General features: G+C 47.2%; 1 protein-coding gene across 3 annotated transcripts; it reads right to left on the reverse strand.

Annotated features, from left to right (window-relative positions):
* Window positions 1-5,717: 5,717 nt before the first annotated feature.
* Window positions 5,718-22,718, reverse strand: SRRM2 (serine/arginine repetitive matrix 2). 3 transcript variants are annotated; one of them, XM_035135646.2, is made up of 15 exons: window positions 22,385-22,718; window positions 20,421-20,696; window positions 18,772-18,876; window positions 18,428-18,616; window positions 17,847-17,924; window positions 17,615-17,677; window positions 17,189-17,215; window positions 16,770-16,820; window positions 16,583-16,672; window positions 16,266-16,458; window positions 11,309-16,125; window positions 9,028-9,297; window positions 7,615-7,740; window positions 7,351-7,467; window positions 5,718-6,190 (listed from the first exon to the last, which is right to left on the reverse strand). In XM_035135646.2, exons 2-15 carry the CDS (start codon window positions 20,657-20,659, stop codon window positions 6,181-6,183), a joined length of 6,375 nt encoding a protein of 2,124 aa, XP_034991537.2. In that variant the 5' UTR covers window positions 20,660-20,696; window positions 22,385-22,718; the 3' UTR covers window positions 5,718-6,180. The 3 variants fall into 3 exon arrangements, with proteins under 3 accessions (XP_034991537.2, XP_034991536.2, XP_034991535.2); XM_035135645.2 differs by having other exon boundaries at window positions 22,379-22,718; XM_035135644.2 differs by lacking the exon at window positions 22,385-22,718 and adding an exon at window positions 21,956-22,322.
* Window positions 22,719-23,488: the final 770 nt, after the last annotated feature.

The raw sequence follows: 23,488 nt of genomic DNA on the forward strand, positions 1-23,488 counted from the left end.
GGGAAGCTGTGCTTGGGAGAGAAGAAACAGGAGCAGAATTTCACAAGTGTATCTCATTTTTAAATTTTCACTTAAGAATCAGCACTACAAACTTTGCCAACCAATGCCATAATTTTTTTGGCTTGGCTCCAGAGCAAGTCACTCCAATTCTGATGAAATCAGTGTGGAAAGTTACTCATGAGCTAGTGACATCCTATTGGTTTCATTGTGAACGAAGTTCAATCAACTTACTCTGGATTCAAACCGTTACATGCAACCAATCCACTAATCCATGTACAGCTGAAAGCATCCTACTACTAAAGCAAATTCACAGCATCACCGCATGATACAGGCGAACGGGCACAAAAAATGAATCAGGCAACACAGAACCAAACTCTGGGGGTATTCTGCTCATCACTGCAAATCTCATGCAGTGAGATTCTTACTTTCCGTTTAAAACCTGTAGTCTAAGGCAGGAGTTTCCAAACTGGTCAACAAGCTTCATTCCACATTGTGACACTGGATTTGTGGTTTAGGATGGGGGACAGCACATTCATCACATTAAATATTAACACTGGTTCTTAATTGTATTTTATTGTTTCTCGTACAGTACTTATATTACAACCTGAATTTTATGGAATTCAGATTGTAATACAATATATAAGAAATTAAAGCAACTGTAAAAATACCTTTAAAAATAAGCATTTGGCACAGTGCATTACAGCTGCTATGGCAGGCAGAAAAATAATTAAGTAGTCTGCCACGATCCTAAGCAACTATCAAATGGTCCATGGGGATAAACACTTGGGAACCACTGGTCAAAGGCAAATTAATGGAAAAACAGGGTAAAATCAAGGTGGCAGTTGCAAGTAAGGCATGGACAGGGAATCTGCAGCCCTTCGGATGTTTCTGGACTAAACTCCCATCAGCCCACATTGCTAAGGTTGACAGGAGTTGGGAGTCCAATGAAAACATCTAGTGGGTCACAGGTTTCCGAATTCTGTAACAAAAGGATCAGAAAACAGGAAGGGGGAGTATATTACCAGAAGGGCTGAGAGGAATATTCTATTCCACCATTTTGAATCTCAGTCTTAAGATATTGCACTCAGCACTCCCACACTGACTTTGGAGCTACTTATGCCCTGAAACCCAGGCCAGGAATTTCCTGCCATCGGCTCCTGAAGGGACCCTCAATTGGCCAGAGCTGGGTTGGGACAGCCACCCGCCACCCATTCTTCTGGGGTTTATGAAGACCTGTCTGTCCCATGAGAAGGCAGAAGTGAAGACTAGTGTTTTCTTAAGCCAAATGATGGCTTACACTTACAAGTGTTTTCTTCAGCCAAATTATGGTCCCTTCCAAAGCTTGACAGAAGTTTCCTGGCCTAATAATAATAATAATAATAATAAATTATTATAAATTATTATTAGGCCAGGAAACTTCTGCTGTCAAGCTTTGGAAGGGACCATCATTTGGCTTAAGAAAACACTTGTAATTTCAGAGTTTCAAACCATGACAGGTGCCTTGATTTGTTACCATGGCACTTATTATACACACACTTATTTGGTTTATAATATAGAATTCCGTAAGTTAAGACCTCTCTGAACCCAGAAATAACTCCTTCACAGTGGCAAATATCCCCTTTTTAGAGACAGTGGCAGCAGCCCAGCCTTGGGTCCATTCCAGTCTGGCTTTGGACCTGATCACTGCCTTGGTTGCCCTAGTTGATTGCATCTGTCACAAGAGAGATATGGAGAGCAGTGTGATTTTGCTCATTCTCCTCAATCACCCAGCTGCTTTTGCTGCTGCTGACCACAGTATCCTTCTAGAGATGGGGGACACCATGCTTCAGGGGTTCCACTCCTAGTTCCAGGGCCATTTCCAGAAAGTACTTATAAGAGGCGACTGTTCAACACCCTGCAAGTTGTATTGTGGTATCCCACAGGGTTCCATATGGTTCCCTCCCCCATGCTACTTCACATCTGTATGAAGGCTTTGGGAGCTGTCGTCAGGTAATTTGGAGTGAAGTGCCATAAATATGCAGATGATACCAGCACTCGCTCTCTCCGTGTGTGTGGTTCATCTGAATCAGGAGCAGTGGTTGAGGTACTGGACTGGTGCTTGGAGGCGGGGATGGGCTAGATGTGGACTAGTAAACTAAAGCTGAATCCTGGAAAGACCAAGATGATGTTATGTGTCTCGAGTTCTCATGCCCGGGAGGTAGAGATGGCCTGGCCTAGACAGGGTTACCCTCCCTTGGAAGGAGCAGGTCCACAGATTGGCAATGTTCCTGAATTCAACCCTATCACTGGAGACTCAATTGAGTTGGGGGGGGGGCTAGGAGTGCCTTTTTCCAGCTACAGCTGGTTCACCAGTTATGACCCCTTTCGACTAAAACTTGGGACATTGCACTCCATGCTCTGCTAACTGGCTGCCCTTGGATACTACCCAAAAACTCCAAGTGGCACCAAATGCAGCAGCCAGATTACTGGCTGGGGTTCTATTTAGATCTCACATAACCCCATTTCAAAACAGCTACACCGGTTGCCAGTTCATTTCCAGGCCCAATTCAAGGTGTTCACAGTAGTGTTTAAAGCGCTAAATAACTGGCCCCCAATACCTGAATGGCTTCCTCCTTCCCTACACGCGCTGTCAGAAGTGAAGATCAGCAAAGTGGAGTCATACTATTTGTTCTACCGCCATCAGAAGCTCAGGGTGGTGATGGCCCTGGAGAGCATTCTCTGTGCAGCCTCTGAATTGTGGAACTCCCTTCCCACAGAGATGAGTCTGATTACTTCATTATATAGCTTTTAGTGAATGCTGAAAGGTCACCTCCTTACCCTGGCACTACGAACACACACACACAACAACAACAACAACAACAACAACAACAACCAAACAAACATGGAGTCATTTCCAACCCTAGAATTCTATGATTCTTTGTTTTTAACATTGTGCTTTAATTGTGGTAACCTGCCCTGAGACCCGAGTGTGAAAGGAGGAGGAGGAGGAAGAAGAAGAAGTTGGCAAAACACACTGCTTTCTGTTTCATTCTGAAAAGCACAGCTCATTTTAAACTTCACTGGCACAGCGGAGGAAAATGAAAGAGCAACTGAACTGCACACAGCAGGTGAGAAGGGGGGAGGCAATAGGAAGGAAACTTAACATTTTAGATTGGGGTGGGCAGAAGGATCTTCCCTCCCACCCCGACAAGTCCTTAGCTGAGGCCACAGCTAGCCTGTGAGCTCAAGGGGGCTTAGGCCTTGTATCTCCAAAGTACATAGATATTTTCAAAAAAATTCTGCTGGCATGGAAGGTATTTCAAGTGTTACATATTCGTTTGGGATGTGGCATCACAAAGGAGAGGTGGAGCAGGAGTGAAGAGGCCTTTGGAGATGACTTGGTTGAGAGCCACAAATGATAAAAGGAGGTTAGAAGGCACAAGGACAAAATAAACTGTGCATGCTTAGTCTAGAGGGGGAAATCAATGGGAAATAAAATGCTTTTCTTTATCTAGGAAGGAGACAGGAGAGGCATTGATTGGCTAGCTGCAAGTTGGCAATTTGAGGCTTGTCACAAGTTGCCCCAGAAGCAGGATTACCATGAAAGAGCAAAACAAACAACCATGTTCATAGTATAGGGAAGCAAATTTAGGAGACGTGTTTAGCAACAGCTCTCTCAAGACTAATGAAGCTCAACAAAGCACAAGATCTTGAGAGGCAGGGCAGGGGGGAAAGGGAGCATCGTTTGGGGTATGCACCCTTTTTTAAAAAAAGAAAAGAAAAAGCAGGTTGAAAAGAATAATAAAGGGGAAGAGGGTGGTGGTTTTAAGTGGCCAGGACAAGAGGGTACACAATCTGAACAGATGCACTGGCAAGAAATGCATTTTCCTTTGTAAAGCAAAACCAAAACACACACTAGCCTGTGCAACAGCAGACTCTAGCGACTATTATTAGGCATGACAGCAGTGCTATTTCCTCCTCCACCACCATCCCATCTCACCCTTCCAACACATTTACACAAAAAAATCTTAACGCGCTCTCTCTTTTCAGTCAAGGAATGGGTTTAAGGGAATTTAATTTGTGATATAAGTAAAAGTTACAGAAAACTTTGAGAACCAAATAACTGAGAGGACCTGAACCATGTTACGGCTGCAAGGAAGGAAAACTCACTAGGCAAAAACAGTTCTGGCAACCATCTGGATCCAATACAAGCAGTCAGGATACAAATATATGTGGATTCCTATTTCACTGTAATCAACATATTATACACCTATATCAAATTTTGCAACTGAATCCACAAGAGAGAAAGCGAATCCTAATGTTTCCCATGTCTGCAACACTGGGTACCTCTTGTTTCTTACACTCTTACTAAATTTTCAAGAGTGCCCTATTTTTTGTCAGGCACGTTTGAGAACTTGCTCCAAAATGAATTTGTCTTCCATAATGAGATGCAATGCCTTTACTACTTTTCCTTTAGAAATTTTGGGCTCTCACTCTTTCCTCTCTGTTATCAATCATACTTTCCTACTAAAGGGTCCATCGAACAGAGCCTCATCAGAGTCCCCTTTGCAACCAACATGGCAGAGAACGGAGCTGGTCCTTTCCTGCTGTGGTCCTGACACTCTAAGTATTTTGCCCAGCAAAGCCAACTAAGAGTACATATTTACAGGCTACTACAAAGAAGTATCTTCACTTGAGTCTTGAATTTTCTACCTGGTTGCCTGGCTTCGCCAGAGTATTTCTTTTTTAAAAAGAGGGTGTGTAGAATTACTTATTGTTACTCAATGTTACTCTTGCTATTTATAGCCACCTTGACTATAAGAAAAGGGCAAAGAATATAGTTTCTAACTAAATCTTAAAATCCACTTTAGAAATATGCTGTTGGCTGTCACCACGTGGTAACTGAATGGTTCAACTCTCAGAACCTGGAAGGTGGCTTTATAAAGTGGGAGGGCCAATGTACTAATTAATGTACTAAAAAATAACGCACTTAAGACACAGAACTGTGATTTCAAGACAAAGCAGAATAAAAAACCTCCACATGTAACAGAGGTCTTCTTTGACAAGCCAACACCACAGAAGAGGCAGAGAAAATCTCAGGGATTCAACAACAATTTCTGCATTTCATAAGTTTTTTATTTGACAGAAAAAATCTCCTTGCTGTACATATCAAAAAAAATTAAATGCTTTTAAGAAATATGAAGAAACTTCTGTTCCCATCCCTCCCTGATTTAGGGTTTCTCGGCTTCTTTCCAGCAGAATTTCTCTCACCTTCCCTTGTAAAATGCCTGTCTGCCCCCTTTCCAGTCCCTATCTTGACCCCTCCTGACCTGGCTCAGCTGATCAATATGAAAGAGTCTGCTTTGAGGGAAGGATAAAAAGGGAAAAGAGCACCGCATTATTAAAATCTGTTTGTTTTGGGGGGTGGAAATGGTCTAATGCTCAAATTGTGCCACCATCAGATGTCATCCCCAATGTTGCAGGCTACAAGCAACACCTCATTTCTCCCAAAAAGTTTGCTTGCAGTTCTCCTGAACCACTGGGTCACAGAAGGAAAGCTTCTGAATATTCAGCAGGAGCCCCCCACCCCGGCTCTGAAAACTAGGGGATCCCCAAGGCCAACCTGCCCTCCTTCCCCATTTTTTTCTACAACCCTCCACCATTACAGAGAGGGGTGCCTGAGAAACACTAAATCAAACAGATTAGCTCACATTTATCTCCCTACTCCCCACCCGCCCACCCTTTTTGTGTTTTCTTTTATTTAAACCTTTTATGTCTAAATCAACAAAAAGGAGACCCCTCTCTCAAAACACAGAAGTAAAGATTTTAGCTGTAAAACGCACAGAAAAAACGCTCACAAGAGAGAGAGAGAAAAAAAATCAAATGAACATCACCAACTGTTGGGAAGAGGAAGAAGAGGAGCGCAGAGACGGCGGATCCTGGTGGGTGCTGAGCAGAGATGTCCAGGGAGGGGAATGTAGCTGCCGACAAATGATGGGCAATAAAGACAGGGACAGTGAAGAAAAAACTAATGAGAATAAAAAGCCAATGGCAAATGAAGAGGGGCCCCCCACGCAAACACACTGGCTTCCAGTGGGCTTCAGGAGGCAGGGGGCTCCCACCTGGGACAGCACTGTGGGAGGCTGGGGTGGTGCAGTCTGTGGTTGCAAGGGCAAGGGCTTTCCAGATTCTCCAAGACGCTTAGGGGGACCTGGAAGGGGGCAAAGAGAGGAGAAATTAACAAGCTTAGCTCCCAGGATGGGCTACCACCCGAATTTCCCAGCCTAGGGGCAGGCCACTTGCCCCAAGCACTTGCAGTCACTCCAGAGTATACTGCAACTTTTTCTCCATTTTCTACATCACCTTAAGGAAACATGGCCATTTGGACACCAGTAGTACAGAGTGAAAAATGTTGTGAGGGAGAAGGGAAAGCTTCACAATGCCCACTGGAGAGGCTCCAGACAGCCTAATGTATCTGCAAGCCATTAGGGAATGAGGCAGGAAAGAGTCCACAACCCCCAAATAGAAAAACCCACAGAAGGCCTGCTTCTGAAGACAGGCATCTATACAATGAGCCAGCCCAAGCCCACCTTCAGCACACTTCTTGCCCCCCTCCCCCAGGAAAGCACTTGGGACCATGACATCACACACCAGGAAGCAAAAGAGGCTGCAGTAACAACCTCCACCTATTTGTAATACTTTCTACCTGTGTGATGGTTTTAACAGTCAGCTGCTCTGGGGGTCAATCTTGGTTTGAATGTGAGGTGAAGCAAATATTCCCCATACAGTGATGTCAGAAAGGTCTACTCAATGTTCTTTCAATTTGTTTACTAACATTACTAGAAGGAAACCTCCCATCCAGGAAGTTACAGAGTCTGACCTACTCAACTTCCACTGAATTACAGTGCAGCTGCACCATGTGCTTTTCCAGCCATCCTATGACACGATTCTGTAACTCAACTGCAAAGATCAGCAGGAACATGGAGCAGAGCGTTTTCTGGGACACTACACCCAAGGCCATTCACTTAAGAGCAGAGGGGAGGAGCTGCAGCCCCAGTGACAAAGGTGGCCCTCTAGAGCATCTTTATCTGGCCCTTGGACCTCCTCCTAGGCCACACCCAGAGCCAGGCTCTGTGCTTTTACCTGACTGGAATGTGTGTCCTTAAACTATTACAGTTCATCTTGCTTGCCTGAATGGAGGATAGAGAAACAGGGAAAAGGGGCTCTATGTAGAAACCTGTTCTTACAGGCTGCTTTTTGTCAATAATTCAAATCTGGAGTTGCTGGGGTTTATGCTGAATTACTGCTCTTTATGAGCTGTCATATTTTATAAGCCACCTTGAATACTGTCAGAAACCAAGCACATACTACCTTGAAGTTCTGCGGCGGGGGACTCGAGGGCTGGGGGAATTGCGTCGACGTTTCCGGCCTGGAGACCTGCTGATGCTTCGTCTGTTTCTCTGCGAGGACCTGTCCCTGGACCTGTCCCTGGACAAGCAAAAGAAGGCATGAAGCTGTTCCAAGTTATCTTAACTCCAATTTTCACATATCCTTCCCTATTCCAAACAGATCCCTAGCCACCGCCTCCCTGCCTCACAATCCCAACATGGTGAGAAGGGAGGCTCAGGTACCTACCTGCGTCGGTCCCTTGGAGCTGAAGGCAGCTGGACCGGAGGGGATACCCGGCGGCGTTCTGCAGGGGAGTAGCTGAGGGAACGTGAATCACGCAGCGAGTCAATAGGCTTCCGGGGACTGCGTGACCTGAAGGAAGAGAGAGAAGATGGGCTGCTTAGAGTGCATTCACCACACTTGGTCCTTCAGCTATAGGAGAAGAAAAAGAACTTGTGTGATCATTTTCCAGCAAAATGCTGGACAAGAGTAAAGCATGGACACACCCCTAGGCTATACCCAGAGCTAAATACCCATGCACTCGTACTACATGCAGAGTTCAGAATCCTTTCATTTTTAAGACATTTCCAATTCAGTACTAGTTCCATATTTTGGGAGCCCACACATAAGATTCTCTGTGTCCTCATTCTTTTCACTGACATCACTTGCAGGTCAGGGAGAGAAGCAAGCAAGCAAGCAAGCAAGCAATGCAGCAGCAGCAGGTGCCACACCATTTTCCTTGCTGTTGCCATAACTCATGCAGTCAATCTGGGCCAAAGGGTGGGTAAGCAAATGGTTACGGGTAAGTAGGGTCAGCAGACTCTCTGCAAAGGGTCCCCTGCTTGCCCCCCATCAGGCCAAGCCCCAATGCTGGAGTTGTTTGAATCCTTAAAGCTGCAAAGGCAGGCTACAGTATGTGCAGGAAATGCCTGGCAAGATCTCAGTCGGGTGGAGACTAAGCAAGCTTTCTAGTGCAAAGGACTTCGGAGCCCAGCAGAAATCCGGGCCGCTAACAGTGGCTTTCAAGAAGAGGTTGGTGCAAAGCAAGCAAACAGATTCCAGATTCCTTAACAGAAACATGAAAGCTGCCTTATACAGAGCCAGATCACTGTTCCATGTAGCTCAGTCCTGTCTACACCAGGGATGAGGAACCTGTGATGCTCCAGATGTTGTTGGACCACAACTCCCATCAGCCTCGGGGAACATGGCCAATTATCAGGGATGTCCAACATCTGGAGAGCCACAGGTTCCCTATTCCTAGGCATCAATGATTGGCAGCAGCTCTCCAGTACTTCAAACAGGGGCCTACTACCTGGAGATGCCAGTGGCACAAGAGTAAGCCTCCCTACTACCACCCACCCACACAATCAGGCCCAAAGTTTTCTGCACCTTTGTTGCCCACCTGCAACACTTGGGGGTTTTGGCATTCTGCTACACATGCTCTTTTTACATCATTTTCACTAGCAATGTGGTGCCAACAGCTACCCTAATTAAAGAGTTGGAAGAACAGAGAACAGTCCCACAGGATACAACAGTCATGTAGGAGGAAGGGGCTGGCCCACCCCTATACTAAAATTAAGCCCCTGCCAATAGGTCATGGAATCATTCCATTGCAGCAGATTATCAGCTCTTTCACCAATAACCAATAATAATACTTACTTCCTCTTCTCTGGAGACGGCTTCTTTTTGGGGACCACTTTGGCTGGTACCTGGGATCCAGTCTTAGGCGACGAGGGTGAAGCAGAGGAGGAGGATGATGAAGATGAGGAGGAGGCAGAGGAGGAGGAGGAGGATGTGGAGGAGGAGGAAGAGGAAGAGGAGGAAGAGCTGCTGCTGGAACTGCTGGAGCTCTGAGAACGGCGCTTACGTTTGCCCACTTCCAAAGGCTGCTCATCACGGTTAGCCTCCTTCAGCACTGGACTTGGTGGCCTGGGAAGGGAGAAGAGAAAATGAAGGATAGTATCAAGTTCAAACACACAGGGCAATTGTATTAAAAGGAATAAGAGAGGTATTGGTGGGTTATTTCTAGAATCACCATTTTTGTTTCTTTGCCAAGGGAAACTGATACACCAACCTTTGGATCATGGTGTTTATTGGAAAGGTCCTGGAGGCTAGCTGCCTTAGCCCTTTACATTTCTGTTATCAGAATGGTTGCTGCTGTTCCCACCACACCAGAAAACATTAAAGGCTTCTACGTACATTGGCCTACTGCTACATCACAATGGTTATATCACTCAAGGGGCCAGTGTTCTTAGATCAATGCAAAATCATCACCTTCAGTAGGAACAGCAACCTCACTAGTAAGACAATGTCAAAGGAGGTCATCATTCCTGCTGAAGTTCAAAACTCAGAACAGTATTTTGATTAGTGATTCTAATGATCAGCCTCCTCCATCTCAACTCTTGCTTCCTCTTCCCATTCTCCAGTTCCCTAATGCCTTGTTTTCTAGTTCTATCACCCCAAACCATGGCAAAAGGAAGTATGAAAAGTACAGTGAACTAGAATCTTGGGGAAAGAATCAAAGGATGTTCACAAACCTAGCCACATGTATTTCATGTGTACAAAAACATGCTCTGCAAGGGAGCCCTGCATTTGGTTTCACCAGGTGTGCTTTAAAGGAGCAAAAGACTTGCATGGGGCCTGCAGTGCAGATTTAGAGCCCAAATTCCATGTGCCTTCCTGCTACAAAGACGCAGTGAAGTGAAACAAGGTTAGCCTCTGGTGGACAAAGGCCACCATTACAGTTTTTAAAACCATTTCAGCTAACATGAAGAACTTTATGAGATCTTTAAAAACTAAGAGGTAAAGTTCTCACCCTCATTTGGTAGATTTAAGTGTCAGAATACAGTGGGGAGAGAAGCCATGAAAAGCAAAAGGATTTCTATGCCAAGCTTAAGAAACATACAAGATATGGACACTGGCCACCCACAAGCAGAATCTGGGATAGCTTAGCTATACAGGTCATGTTATGCCCTTTTTGCTTAAGGAAGCCTCTCATCTGGACACCTATTGGCATCTAGATTTGAGAGAGGACCAGCTGAAAAGGGGATGGCAAACATACATCCTTGTACCTTTCTCAAGCCTAGTTTCTGTGCTAAGGAATGGAGATGCCTTTATGCCCCTCCAATGGCCAGCATACAAACACAGGTTACCAGCTTCTTAATAACTTCTGACAGCTTATTTTCAAGGCTGATATTCGTACCAAGACACACGACAGTGGTTAATTTAGCTCACCAAAGCGAGGAGGATTCAATTATTAGCTGGCGCTTATCTTGTTATATTGGGGCAGCCAACCCCTGACCTGAAGAGCTGATGCAACCACCCAAGGAAGTTTTTCTGGCCTCCAAAACCCCACCAATGCTGGAGATGTAAATCTTCCTCTCCTCAGCCATCAGGCTGGAGTGGAGAGAGGAAAATTACCAGCTGAGGTGGTGTGGGTGGGGGGAAATACCTACTACTGACAATCCGTGCCCAAACAGTTGACCAAGAGTGAAGGCACGCCTCAGGCCACAAAAGGTTAGCAACCAGTTGAGCTTTGCATAAAAATCTTACAGAGAATAATATCTCTTGGTTTTCATGGTCTTAGCTATTTTGCACTCTCAGCCTGCATAGAAGAACACACACTTCAAGTATCAGATGAAATGGATCTTGTCCCAAAAAAATTCATGCTATAATGTGAGTCTTTCAAGGTGCTACAAAACTCCCTTTTCCGGAGTGGAAGGCACAATGTGGAGTTGTACAGTGGCGGAGATGGTTGGAAAACAAGGCACAAAGGGTTAGAGGTTAGGATAACTTGAGTAAATACAGCAGAACAGGTGATCTAGAAGTGAAGACAAGATGCAAGATACCAGTAGCTTCATATAAGACAGGCATGAGCAGTGATTACTAGCAACTTAAGAGAGCGAGAAGGTGTGTGGGGGAGAGAAATATAGACTCTTACTGTTTTGGTACAATCTCCGCCTCAAGGTCTTTTGCCGGCTGATCCGGGGGGATGGACTCAGATGAGCTGGATTCAGAATCCGAATCAGAAGACGATGAGGAAGAGGAGGAGGAGGAGGAAGAGGAAGTGGTGGAAGAAGCAGATGAACTTCTCTTCACCTTTGAAGCAGCAGAGGGTGGTGGAGAGGGGACAGCCAGTTGTGGGGCAGTAGAACAGCTGCTCCTGGTGTTCTCCTCCATGGCAACAGAAGCCAGCTGTGGCTCAGCCTCCAGGGTGGGGAGGCGCCCTGCAGGCCTCTCTGCTACTTTTCCTTCAGATACAAACTCCTCTTCTTTGGGGGCTGGGGCTAGCACAGAAACCAGGGCTGGCAAGGGGCTGGAGGACTCAGAGGAGGACGACGATGACCGAGCTTTAACAGGAGAAGGGGAGTCTGCATGGGAACTGCTTCTCCCTGACAAAGGAGCACCAGCAGCTGTTTCATCCCTAATTGTGGAAGGATGAAAGACCTGACTCCTATCTCCAGGGCTGTCTCGGACAGTCGTGGAACCGCCATTCTTTGACACGGCAGATGGAGCAGGAGACAAGGCCTTTCGAGCTATGGGAGAGTCCTCACATGGTGGAGTTGGAGTGCGAGGGATGGCAGTGTTGCTTTTGCTGTGCCATAGCGAGGGTGCTGATGACTTCTCCTGGGTGTCAGACTTAGGGTATTTCTCCAGCACAGGAGGAGAGCGGGATTTCCTTCCTGGAGAGGTGCAGATTTCTCGGGAGCCTGATCTGGAATGCTTCCTCACAGGAGACGACCGAAAATCAGGAGACACTCTGGACCCAGTGCTTTTGTAGCTTGCTGTTATTCGTGGGGCATCTAATCTGGGAGGTGAACGGGATGCATTCCGGCTGGTAGCACTCCGTTGTGGTGACAGCCTAGACATCTCTCTCCGTGCTGGTGATCGGGAATGGCCTCTGCGAGGTGAGGCGACTGAGCGCTCACCCTTCCATGTGAAGCGAGATTTGTCTTGACGGGAAGGGGATCTTGAGCAGCTTCGGCCTGGGGATGAGATGGACCTTTCCCGCCGTAATGAGCCCCGAGACTTGTCTCGCCGCCTGGAGAGCGAACGGGAGCGACTCCTCCATGACAGAGAGCCAGATCTTCCCCGTCGCAAGGAGGTTCGAGGTCGGTTGTCACAGTGAGATGACGATTCAGATCTACGTGGATGCATGCTGGTGTTCGACCTCTGCCTTGAGCGCGATCTAGACCTCTGTCTCAGAGGTGTTCTAGATTTCCGTCTCGGGCTCAATGGTGACATAGATCTCCGTCTTCTTGTAATTGGTGTTCTAGACTTCTCTCTGGCTCGTGGAGATGAACCAGACCTTCGACGTCGTGGTGGGGTTCTAGATTTTATTCTGGGTCTTGGGGAGGATCCAGATCTGCGACGGCGGCGAGGTGGGGTTCTGGACTTCATTCGTGGTCTTGGGGATGAACCAGACCTGCGTCGCCTTGGTGGGGTTCTGGACTTCATTCGTGGTCTTGGAGATGATCCAGACCTACGTCGTCTGGGGGGTGTCCTGGACTTCACTCTGGGCCTTGGTGGTGACCCAGACCTACCACGCTTTGGTGGAGTTCTGGATTTTGCTCTAGGTCTGGGTGGAGACCTTGATGTCCTGCGTCTTACAGGTGTCCTTGATTTTACTGACGGTCTGGGAGGTGACGGAGATCTGCTTACAGATTTTTCTTTTCGTTCTGGTGAAGACTCTGAACTGCTCTCACTGTTGTGTATTCTTGGCTTCTCTTTAACCTCTGAATACGACCCTGACCTGCTCCTCCAAGGTGCATCTCTGAGTGCCTCTTTCTTCTCTACAGGATAAACCTTCAAAGTCTCACTTGCTTCTGGAGAAGCTCCAGGTCTGTTGTGCTTTGCAACAGCTGGAAGTGTGCTGTTGTCTGGTTCTGGAGATGAATCTGACCTGCTGTGTGCTGGCGATGATACAGATTTGCTCTTGTTGACTGAAAGTGTTGCAGAGCGACTCAGTCGTGGAGGTGATCGAGATTTATTGTCTTCTGGAGAAGATGTTGATGAAGAGGAGGAGGAAGAGGAGGAAGAGGAGGAGGAGGAAGAAGAGGAGGAGGAAGAAGAGGAAGATCCAGATCTACTTCGCCTTGATGGAATCTTTGACTCTGTGAGTACTGATGACCCAGGCTGGCCTTGACTTGGTGGAGACTTCAATTTCTCTTTCCCAGGGGGAGATGAATCTAATTTACTTTTCTGGAATGGTGATGCAGCTCCCTCCATTACTGCCAATGATTTGTTGTGCCTTGCAGGTGACCCAGATTTTGACTTTATTTCTTGGGACTTATTTTGTTTTGGGGGAGATCTGGATTTGCCATTTAGTTCAGGAGATGATCTGGACCCACTTCTCCTCATAGGTGATCTAGACTTCTCTCTCACTGCTGGAGGGGAGAGCCCAGGTCTGACCTGAATCAACGGTGATGTGACTTTCTTTGTCTCAGGAGAGTACTTCAACTTGCTCCTGGAAGGAGATTTAGATTGCTCCTTGACCAATGGGGAGGAACCAGATCTGCTTCGCCTTGCTGGTGATCTGGATTTCTTCAACTCCAAAGAGCCGGTTGTACATTTTCCCAGTGGTGAAGTGGATTCCTTCTTCAGTTCCAAAGATGATCCAAATGTAGTTCGTCTTGGAGGAGAAAGAGATTTCTCCCTCAAAGCTGGAGGTGATCCAGACAAGCTCTGCCTTCGGACTGGTGATCTAGGCTTCTCTTTTGCTGCTAAAGACCTTCCAGATCGGCTTCGCTGCAACGGGGGTGTAGACTTTGGTTCTGGAGAGGTTGTTCGTCTTGGAGGGGATATTGAGTTTTCTTTTGTTGATGACTGAGAGGAACCAGACCGGTCTCGTCTTGGAGATGATCTTAATTCCTTCTGCAGCCCTGGAGAGGACCCTGACTTGGTTTTCACCTCTGGAGAAGACTCAGACCTGTTTCGCCTTCTGGAGGATCCAGACCTGCTACGTCTTACAGGTGAGTTAGATTGGCTTCTTCTGGAAGACATTTTAGTTTTCTCTTCAACTGCTGAAGAATCCTCAAACTTCTTTGTATGTCTTGGAGATGAACCAGATCTGCTCCTTGAGGACATGCTAGATTTATTTTTGACTGCTGGAGGTGTCCTGGATTGACTTCGCCTTTCTGGTGATCTGGATTTCTTTTTTGGTGTTGAAGAACCAGACCTGCTTTGCCGTGGAGATAACCTGGACTTCGTTTTCAGCCTGGGTGAAGAACTAGAGCGACTGTGCCGTGATGGTGTTCTTGATTTTTTCTTCCTTGACCTTGGAGATGAACCTGAACGACTTCTTCTAGGAGACAACTGTGATTTCTTCTTTGCCTTTGGAAGTGATCCAGATCGACTGCGCCGGGGAGAAACACGTAATCTGCTCCTTGATTCAGGAGATGAGCCAGACTGGCTACGCCGCAAAGGTTTTCTGGACCTCTCTCTCATTTGGGGGGAGGAACCAGATCGGCTTCTTCTTGAAGAAATTCTGGAGGCCTTCCGATCCGGAGATGACACAGACCTACTTCGCCTTGCTGAAATTAACGACTTCTCTCTCCTTGGTGAAGAGCTTGACCTCCCTCTCCTGGGAGGGGTTCTGGTTCTAGATCGCCCTCTTCTGGGTGGAGTTCTGGATCGAGACCTTGCTCGTCTGGGTGGAGTTCTGGATCGAGATCGGCCCCTTCTTGGTGGGGTTCTTGAACGTGACCTCCCTCTTCTTGGTGGGGTTCTTGACCTGCCCCATCTCCCACTATTTCTGCTTCTAGACCAGCCATGCCTTTGGGGAGTTCTAGAACGAGACCAGCCACGCCTCTGAGGTGTCCGTGATCGGCCCCATCTAGGAGGACTTCGTGAGCGTGACCTGCCCCACCGCTGGGGTGTTCTTGACCGGCCCCGCCACTGAGGGCTGCGAGAACGGATCCTTCTCGGAGGAGTACGTGAACGGGATCGAGCACGTCTCTGAGCCGAGCGAGACCTTCCCCTCCTTGGAGGTGTGCGTGATCTGCCTCTCTTAGCTGGGGTGCGTGACCGAGATCTACCTCTTCGAGCAATGGGTGTTTGGGAGAGAGATCTATCCCTCCGACTGGTCCTTGACTTGTTGCCCCTGGCTGGAGGGGTGCCCGATAATTCACGACGAGATGTGACCTTGGCAGCCTGCTTTTGCCCAGAGCGGGAGACTTCAGGGGATGAGCTAGACCTCTCTCTCTGTGCGGAGGTCTTCTCTTTGCCTTGCCTTTTAGGAGGCTCCTCTGGAGAAGAGCTACGGGAAACTGGGGCTGGCTTGGTTGCTGGGGAAGGAGAGGAGGAGGAAGAAGAAGAGGAGCAGCTACCACTCTCTGAAGGAGAACAAGAGCGCTGAGGTGGAGAGCCATCGGGTGAGCCCTTCCTCAACTTTATCTCACTGGCTTTAGAAGTAGGAGATGAGGCAGCTGCCAGATTCTCCTTCTTGTCAGTCGATGATTTAGCCTTGGATAGTAGAGTCCCATTATGATCCTCTGTCTGCTTCTTAGGGGGTGGGGAGACACTCTCCTTCGAGGAGGGATGCTTCTGCCCCGAGACTCTTTCCCGAGAAGGATCACTTGGCATTGGAGAGCGATGCTTGAACCTTGAATCCCGCTCAAATGATGGAGAGGATTTCCGATCCCCATGCCGAGCAGACTTCCTCTCCTTCTCTCTTTCCTTCTCTCTGGCAGGAGATAAAGAAGGGCTGCCAGAGCGCTGGCGGGTCTCACGTACTGGAGAATGCTTGGACATAGTTTTCTGGACAACAGGAAATTTAAAAAAAAAAACTGTTAGTATTACAACCCCGACTCCATGATTTTTCTCCTACAAATATAATCAAGTCCTGCTGAAATCCCTAAGGAATCTCTGTTGCAAGTCACTAAAGTATAATCCCGTACCTCCCGCTTTTCTCTGCTTTCTCGAGGGCTTGGGCTCCTGCCCCGCCGGACAGGCTCAGGAGAAGATGAGCGTGTTCTCTCTGGCAGATTCTTGGAAATTGCCTCAGTTTCCCCTTGTTTACGTGAAGGTGCTGAGGGAGACTTGCTCTGTCGCCTTAAGGGGGCCCGCTTCTGGGCTATGGTGCTACCTGACCTGTAGATGATAAATAACTATCAGAGACTTGAAATGTGAGTTAGTCTGAAATCTGGTTTCAAGAACACTGGATTGGGTGAGGAAGGAATAGAGGGAACTTTGGATCTCCATCCCAAAGCCGTACCTGCTACAGGAAGCATCTGAAGAGGAAGAATCATCTGGGGATGAGGAACGATCCCGTCGGCCTTTCTGAGATGCGGACTCACTAGTGGACCTAAGAGAGTTAGAAATGTGAGCAGAAAGGATGCAAAAAAAAGACCACCTTTAGCAAGGAGGGATCTTGGTAGTGGCAAGAAAAACATGATTTTTACCTCCTGCGTTTCTTTTCCTTAGACTTGTGTTTGCTCTTGGGACTTGGGGACCTGGAAAAAGACATTTGTTTTCAAACATTCTGGAAACATTGCACAGCCATTATTTCTATCTCAATTCCTATAGTACCCACTGCAGAACATCCCTGTCCCTAGGAATAACCAAGAAGCTATTATTAAACAGATGTCCCTAAAACACCGCCACACAATTCATAACAAAGAGATCAATGCAACATGTGGCTAGTAATGTTGGATGTAGTTGTGGGACAATCAGATTCAAGTCACCACTCAACAATGAAAATCACAGGGTATCCTCTGAGAACTCACAATTTCTCAGTTCTGATTGGTTGAGAATACAAGCAGAGTAAAATCAGAATTGCACTCTCTATACCCAAATGCATTTTTAAAATGTTAAGACTCACCTGTGCTTTCTTTTCTTTGACTCTGACCTACAAAAAAGAAACAGGGTCTTACATACTTCAGCTTATTGCCGGTCACCTAACAACATAATAGTATGCCCAGAAACCTTGATACTGGATGAAAAGTGATGACTTCCCTCCACCCCAGTCCTACACACGATGCTTTCAGACAGAGAATTTCTGACAAGAGATAGCTGCATATAGGGTGAGAAAGGCCCCAAACTCTACATCACGCAACTTCTTTTGTAGGGAAAAACAAGACAACCGTATCCCACAGAAAGCAAGAGGTCTGTTCTCTCATGCACACTTGAAGACAAACCAGAAGCTACTTAGGAAACACTGAAAATAACCATCAGATGAAGAGATAAAGATTCTAAAGCCCAGTCTATCACACTAAACCAGCCTGTCTCTCCCAAGACAGCCCCTTACCTGTGTTTCTTTTTCTTTGAACTTTTCTTCCTCTCCCTCCGAGAAGGTGATCTGCTCTCAGATCTTGAAGAGACAAATGAAAGGGACATATTACATGTGGTAAGGAGTAAGGGAGACCCACACATCCCAGATCCCTTACTCTCTCCCCTCACTAATGCACCCCACCTAGTCAAACTCAAACTGACTCCCTCTTCTCGCCACATCTCACCACTGCCTTTGCTCATTCACCCACCTGCCTCTGTCTTTCTTCTTTTTCTTCTTCTTCTGTTTTGGGGACGGTGAGCGGGAGCTGCTAGACTCTTTAACAAGACTGGGAAAACACAGAGAAATGGTGAAAAACCAACTCCCAAACAGGCTCCAAAATAACGGCTCTCCCTTCCTTCTTTCCTCTCCCCATTCCTCCCAACACATCCCCAAGCAGGCAACTAGGCTGCCAAATTCTCAAGTTTAGGGGCATTAGCATGCACACCACAAAAGGAATATTAGGGAGTCCCAGTATCGTTAACAACCCTTACAAAAAATATGTCAAAACTACAGCAAACTCATGTCAAAATACAAATCAGATTTTTTAATGCATATATATTTAATAAAGGTATCATCTGATGTAATCTTACCCCAAGGCAAGGCTTGTATTATATAGTACAGTAAACGTCAAACAACTTTTATCAAGTAATATCTATTTCTTAAACAAAAAAATACAGTAACTTGATTCCCAATCCATGTAAAGCGACAGGAGCTCAACTGAGGTAAGCACAACCATGTCTACCTCCCCAACTTCTATCTTTTCTTTCCTCAGCAAGGATGCCCACATACCTGTACTGCTTTTGCTGTTCCTGCTGTTGCTTAGCTGCTGCTGCAGCTGCAGCTGCCGCTGCCTCCTTAGCCCTGCGGTTGGGGTCAAAGGAGCTGCCATCCACATAGTTGTCACTAATTCCAAAGGCAGCTCTGAGCCTCTCGTTCTTCTTTTCATTGGCCTCAGCCAGCTGATGGGTCTCTGTGACACTGGAGAAGAACAGAAATAGTTACTACAGGGGAAACCTGAGGTTATGAGGCAAGCCCGAGGGAAGTATGGGAAGAGCAACAAGCCCCACAGGGAAGGGAAAGGAGGTGGGGCGCTAATAAATCAGAACCAAAATCCACCAAGGTGCCTTACTTACGTCGGCTTCTGCTGCTGTTCCCCCTCCTTGACCACTGCTACATCCTTCTCCAAAAGCATCATCCGAAAAGTGGCTACCTTTTCCTGGATCTCCCCTTCTCCATACCTGGGTTGAGAACACCAGAAAATATTTTACAAGGCTTACCAGATGGGCCCCATAAACAAGGCAACCAGTCTCTAATGAGGTAGTAGGCAGTGCTGCTAAGGGACATGAATCATAACAGATTGAAAACACAGACTACTTCTATCTAGCACAGCATAGTACTTATGACTTAAATGTAAACCAAAGACTTAAGCACACACACACACACAATCATGACCTAGCTAAGTGTCTTTCTACGAACCACTATTCTCTCAGCCTCAACCTCCCTGAGATCTGCAATTTAGAGATAATATTACAATAACTGTGCATAGGAGAATCATCATTATCAATAAAGCATTTGACTAGAACTTCAAAGTATTTTATAAAAAGCTAAGCAACATTGTTACTACCCCCCAAAAGGAATAATTTTCTACTACAAATGAAAATGTCATCTTCACTCCTGGAATCCAGCAAAACAAAATTGACAAATTTAACTTTTCTTGCAATACACATAAAATTGATTCAACACCTACTAAATGTAAAGTAACTTCACTCTGCTTGTTTTTCCTATAAATAAGTTAATACTACATATATTGTACCTGAAGCACTTCTGAACAAGTCCCACTGAAACCAACAGGCAGCAAGCGGCCAGTGCCACAACGCATATGTACATCTAGCATGTATAGTTTATGACATGATTTCTCATATTTTCAACTCGAGGCAGCCAAAAATTAATGATGTCCTCCCATCACAAAATGGTAATATATATAGGCGGTTTGGTACTATCAGCAGGCAATTACTGACATCTAATCAATATTTAGAAATTACTAAATTCTTTGCCAAAGCATTTTCCTTGTGAGAATGAGGTCCATAGTTTAACTTTCCTCAAGCATAGTAGACATTTACTCAGGAGGTACTAAGACTCAGCCCCCCTATTGACTACTCCAGAGAATTGACAGATCCTGAGGCTCACTTTAAGTAGAGAAAGAAGGCTTTTCCCCCACTCCCAAGCACCTCTCATAAGTATTTTTACCCATTTCATGTAAATTCTTCTCCCATTCACCTTTCATGCTCAACTTGTGCCTCATTCCCCCACCCTACCCTACCCTCGAGCCTGGTCCTTGAACATGTTCACTTATTCTTCCCATTTCAGTTTTCCTCTTTACTCCTAGTTTATTTATACCTGTATTATTAATCATAAATATGTAACTTTCAAATTTCCTTCAACACCTACTCTCACCCTTTGCCCTTAGAGGAAGCACAGCTTTTCCTTCCTCACCCCTGCTTCCTAACTTTGTCTACCTTCCATCATTGCTGTGGTAAGAAATCAGAGTAATTGGTCAGTTACCAAGACCAATGTTGCCAACAAATGAAGGCAGAAATCCCAGGTGCAATGCCACATACCCCACCTTCCCAAATCCCACATACCCCACCTTCCCATACCCCACCTTCTTCCACAATTGCTATCAGCCTTATTCATTCAACAGCTGTCACTGTCTCCATGCTTATTTTCAGCCCACATTGTTATATCCCAATTGTTATATTCCCTATTGCCTGCTACAACCTACCCCTGCTCTTCCATGAGTTCAGCCAACTCTAAGCATTTCAGCTCAACCTTCCGCTTGCGCTCGTGGTCCAGGATGTCCTGGTTGGGTTTTTTAACCAGGGATGACTCCAGCTTCCTCAACTCCTCTTCTGACTTGTAGTCAGTGCGATCTTTCTTGTGGCGCACGGCCGAGAGGTTGCGCTGCACGTAACCGTTGGTGCCGCTGCCCCGGGGAGTGGGGAGTCCTATCCCATTGTACATGGCGCTCACAGGCTAGCACCAATGGTGCCTCTAATGCCTACAGAAAAAAACAGATGGTGTATGGCTAGAAGCAGAGGCAAAAGAGCAACTGGCAGCTTCTGCCAACATTTTCCAAATACCAGGATGGACCCATGCCTCTCCACAATCAAGACTGAAAATATAAATGCACAGAAGAAATACACAGAAATCATGTGGTGCAACATGCTTCCCACAAATTATGTACTTATGATGACTCCAACCTGAATCTAGTGCCAAACACCCCCTCACACATACACTTTCCTTTCTTCTCACTTTGCCCCATTAATGCTCCCTATGCATCTTCAAATTTACTCATCAAAGTCTCCCTTATTGCATTTCAGGCTCCCCTTCCCCTCATCTTCAAATTCTATCTGCTCCCCCAGAGAAGTGACTCACCTGCAGCCTCTTACCTACATCTTTCCTGTTCAACACTTTTCCCTTCATGAATCTCCCAGAAACCTGATTCCCCCCCCCCACCTGCTCTCAGAATTTGCTTGAATTTACTCATCGCACCCCCTAGAGAGCAGCGACGATAACAAAACTCTGGAGCCTTAACTTCCACTCTACTGAACCCCTCTTCCTATTTTTACATTTTACACAAATACAACCCTATCCTTTGTTCCCAACCCCACCAGTTTCAAGCCCCCAGCTAAGGCTACAATCCTGCTCATTATCTGGGAGCTCAGTCGGACTTACCTCTGAGCAAAAAAATAAACCTGCACACGATTGGCCTGCAACACTCTCCTCCTCCCTCCCTCACTATCCCGTTTGATCCTCGGCCATAAACGGCTGAAACTCCAGCCCGATATTTCCCCAATCTGGCTCCAACAACCCCATTAACCTCCTTTGAAGGACTGAACTCCCAGTCTTGTTATAACCTCCCCAGTCTCTATGAGGTTTCTAACCGGCTTAAAGGCCTGCGCCCCACCACCACATGGACCCACAACCTGGCTACGAGCAAATCATTCCTATATTCCCCACCCCCAAAAAGGCCTTGACAGCCATCTCTGTAGCAGTTTCAAGCCCCACCCCTACCCCCTACTAGGCCTTTCCTCCCTCCCCAGGAATATCCACACACACACACCTCTACCTATTAGGCCGATTCACCTCAAGGCCTGATGAGACCCTCCCTCTGCCCGCACCCCAGCACTCAACCCAACACCCGCCCACGCATGCACCGCATCCATGACGCGCGCCCGCGGGCCCCCTCCCCAAACCCTCTCCTCCCTCCCCCTGCGCGACTCCCGAGGACGGGCCGCCCCGGAGTAGGCCTCTCACCCGCCTCCCTCGCGCTGCTCAGGGAGGCCGCTCTCTCTGCCTGCGCCACTCTCTCGCTCTCTCTCTCTCTCGCGCTCCCTCACCCGACGCAGCAGCAGCAGCCGCGGCGCAGGCGAAGGGTGAAGGGGAGGAGGGGGAAAGGAGGAGGAGAAGCGGAACCGCCCCCCTTCCCGTCCAATTCGCTCCCGTCTGTCCCTCTCCTCGCCCGCGGGGTTATGGGAAACATAGTCCTTTCGCGACCAAGACCCTGACGCCAATAGTCTCCGAGGCATGGAAAAGACTACAAGTCCCGGCATGCATCGCAAGCAGCGCGAAGGTCGGACGCCATTTTCTAAAGCGCTCTGGGGAGAGGAATAGAGATGAGGGGGGAGGCTGTTTCAGGAAGACTTTGCCCCTGCGGGTGGATTTTCCTTTCGCTCTCACCCTCACTTTTTTCCCTCTCTCTCTCGTACAGCAGTCACATCGAGGCGCGACGCACTTCGGGAGGCACCGCTAGTGGTGCGTGAGGGAGCGCGGACAGGACGAGACGAGACGGATCCGTCCCTCCCGTCAGCCACCGCGCGTTCCCAAATTAGAGAGCAGAGGGGTGGAATCCAGAGTAGAAAGCCAAGTCTCGCGAGATTTCATTTTGTAAACCCGCGTTGCGTCTATCGTGACGCAAAATGTTAGGCGCGTGGTTCGCGTGCCTTCGAAGCATGCTGGGAACTGTAGTTCAGTTGTTCCCATTGCACCATAGCACCCGCACACACTCCTCCTACAAGTGAGACAACAACTTCCAGAATGAATTGCGAGCTGATGTTGCTGCATTTTGTTTCCCGTTTCTCCTCAGAAAGAGGAAAGAATGGGGAATTTTATTCCTAGAGGGACTTTCCATAAAGCCCAAAGTGAAAGGTTGGCTGGGAGTGGAGTGGATAATCCGTTGCGCACCAGACGGTGGATTTTGGGGAAAGTTAAGGTAGCAATAGGGACCCAGGTGGCGCTGTGGTTAAACCACTGAGCCTAGGGCTTGCTGATCAGAAGGTCGGCGGTTCAAATCCCTGCAACGGGGTGAGCTCCCGTTGCTTGGTCCCAGCTCCTGCCAACCTAGCAGTTCGAAAGCACGTCAAAATGCAAGTAGATAAATAGGAACCGCTACAGCGGGAAGGTAAACGGCGTTTCCATGTGCTGCTCTGGTTTGCCAGAAGCGGCTTTGTCATGCTGGCCACATGACCTGGAACCTATACGCCGGCTCCCTCGGCCAATAATGCGAGATGAGCGCGCAACCCCAGAGTCGGTCACGACTGGACCTAATGGTCAGGGGTCCCTTTACCCTTTACCTTTAAGGTAGCAATATCTCATCATCAATGCAGCCTTCTGCCATCTTGTCAGCCCTGATATATACTCAGCTTCGCAGCGTGGCGAGCAGAGTTTAATTCTCAAGAGTCGCATTTACATTTCATTTTTATTTTTTAAGAAACTGCATTACCCAGAATACACTTAATAAAAATACGGACCCTAAACCTTCTGGGAAATGTAGTTTTTACCAATTGGATC

The sequence above is a fragment of the Zootoca vivipara genome, chromosome 13 (assembly GCF_963506605.1).
Source record: "Zootoca vivipara chromosome 13, rZooViv1.1, whole genome shotgun sequence".
Classification (NCBI taxonomy): Eukaryota; Metazoa; Chordata; class Lepidosauria; order Squamata; family Lacertidae; genus Zootoca; species Zootoca vivipara.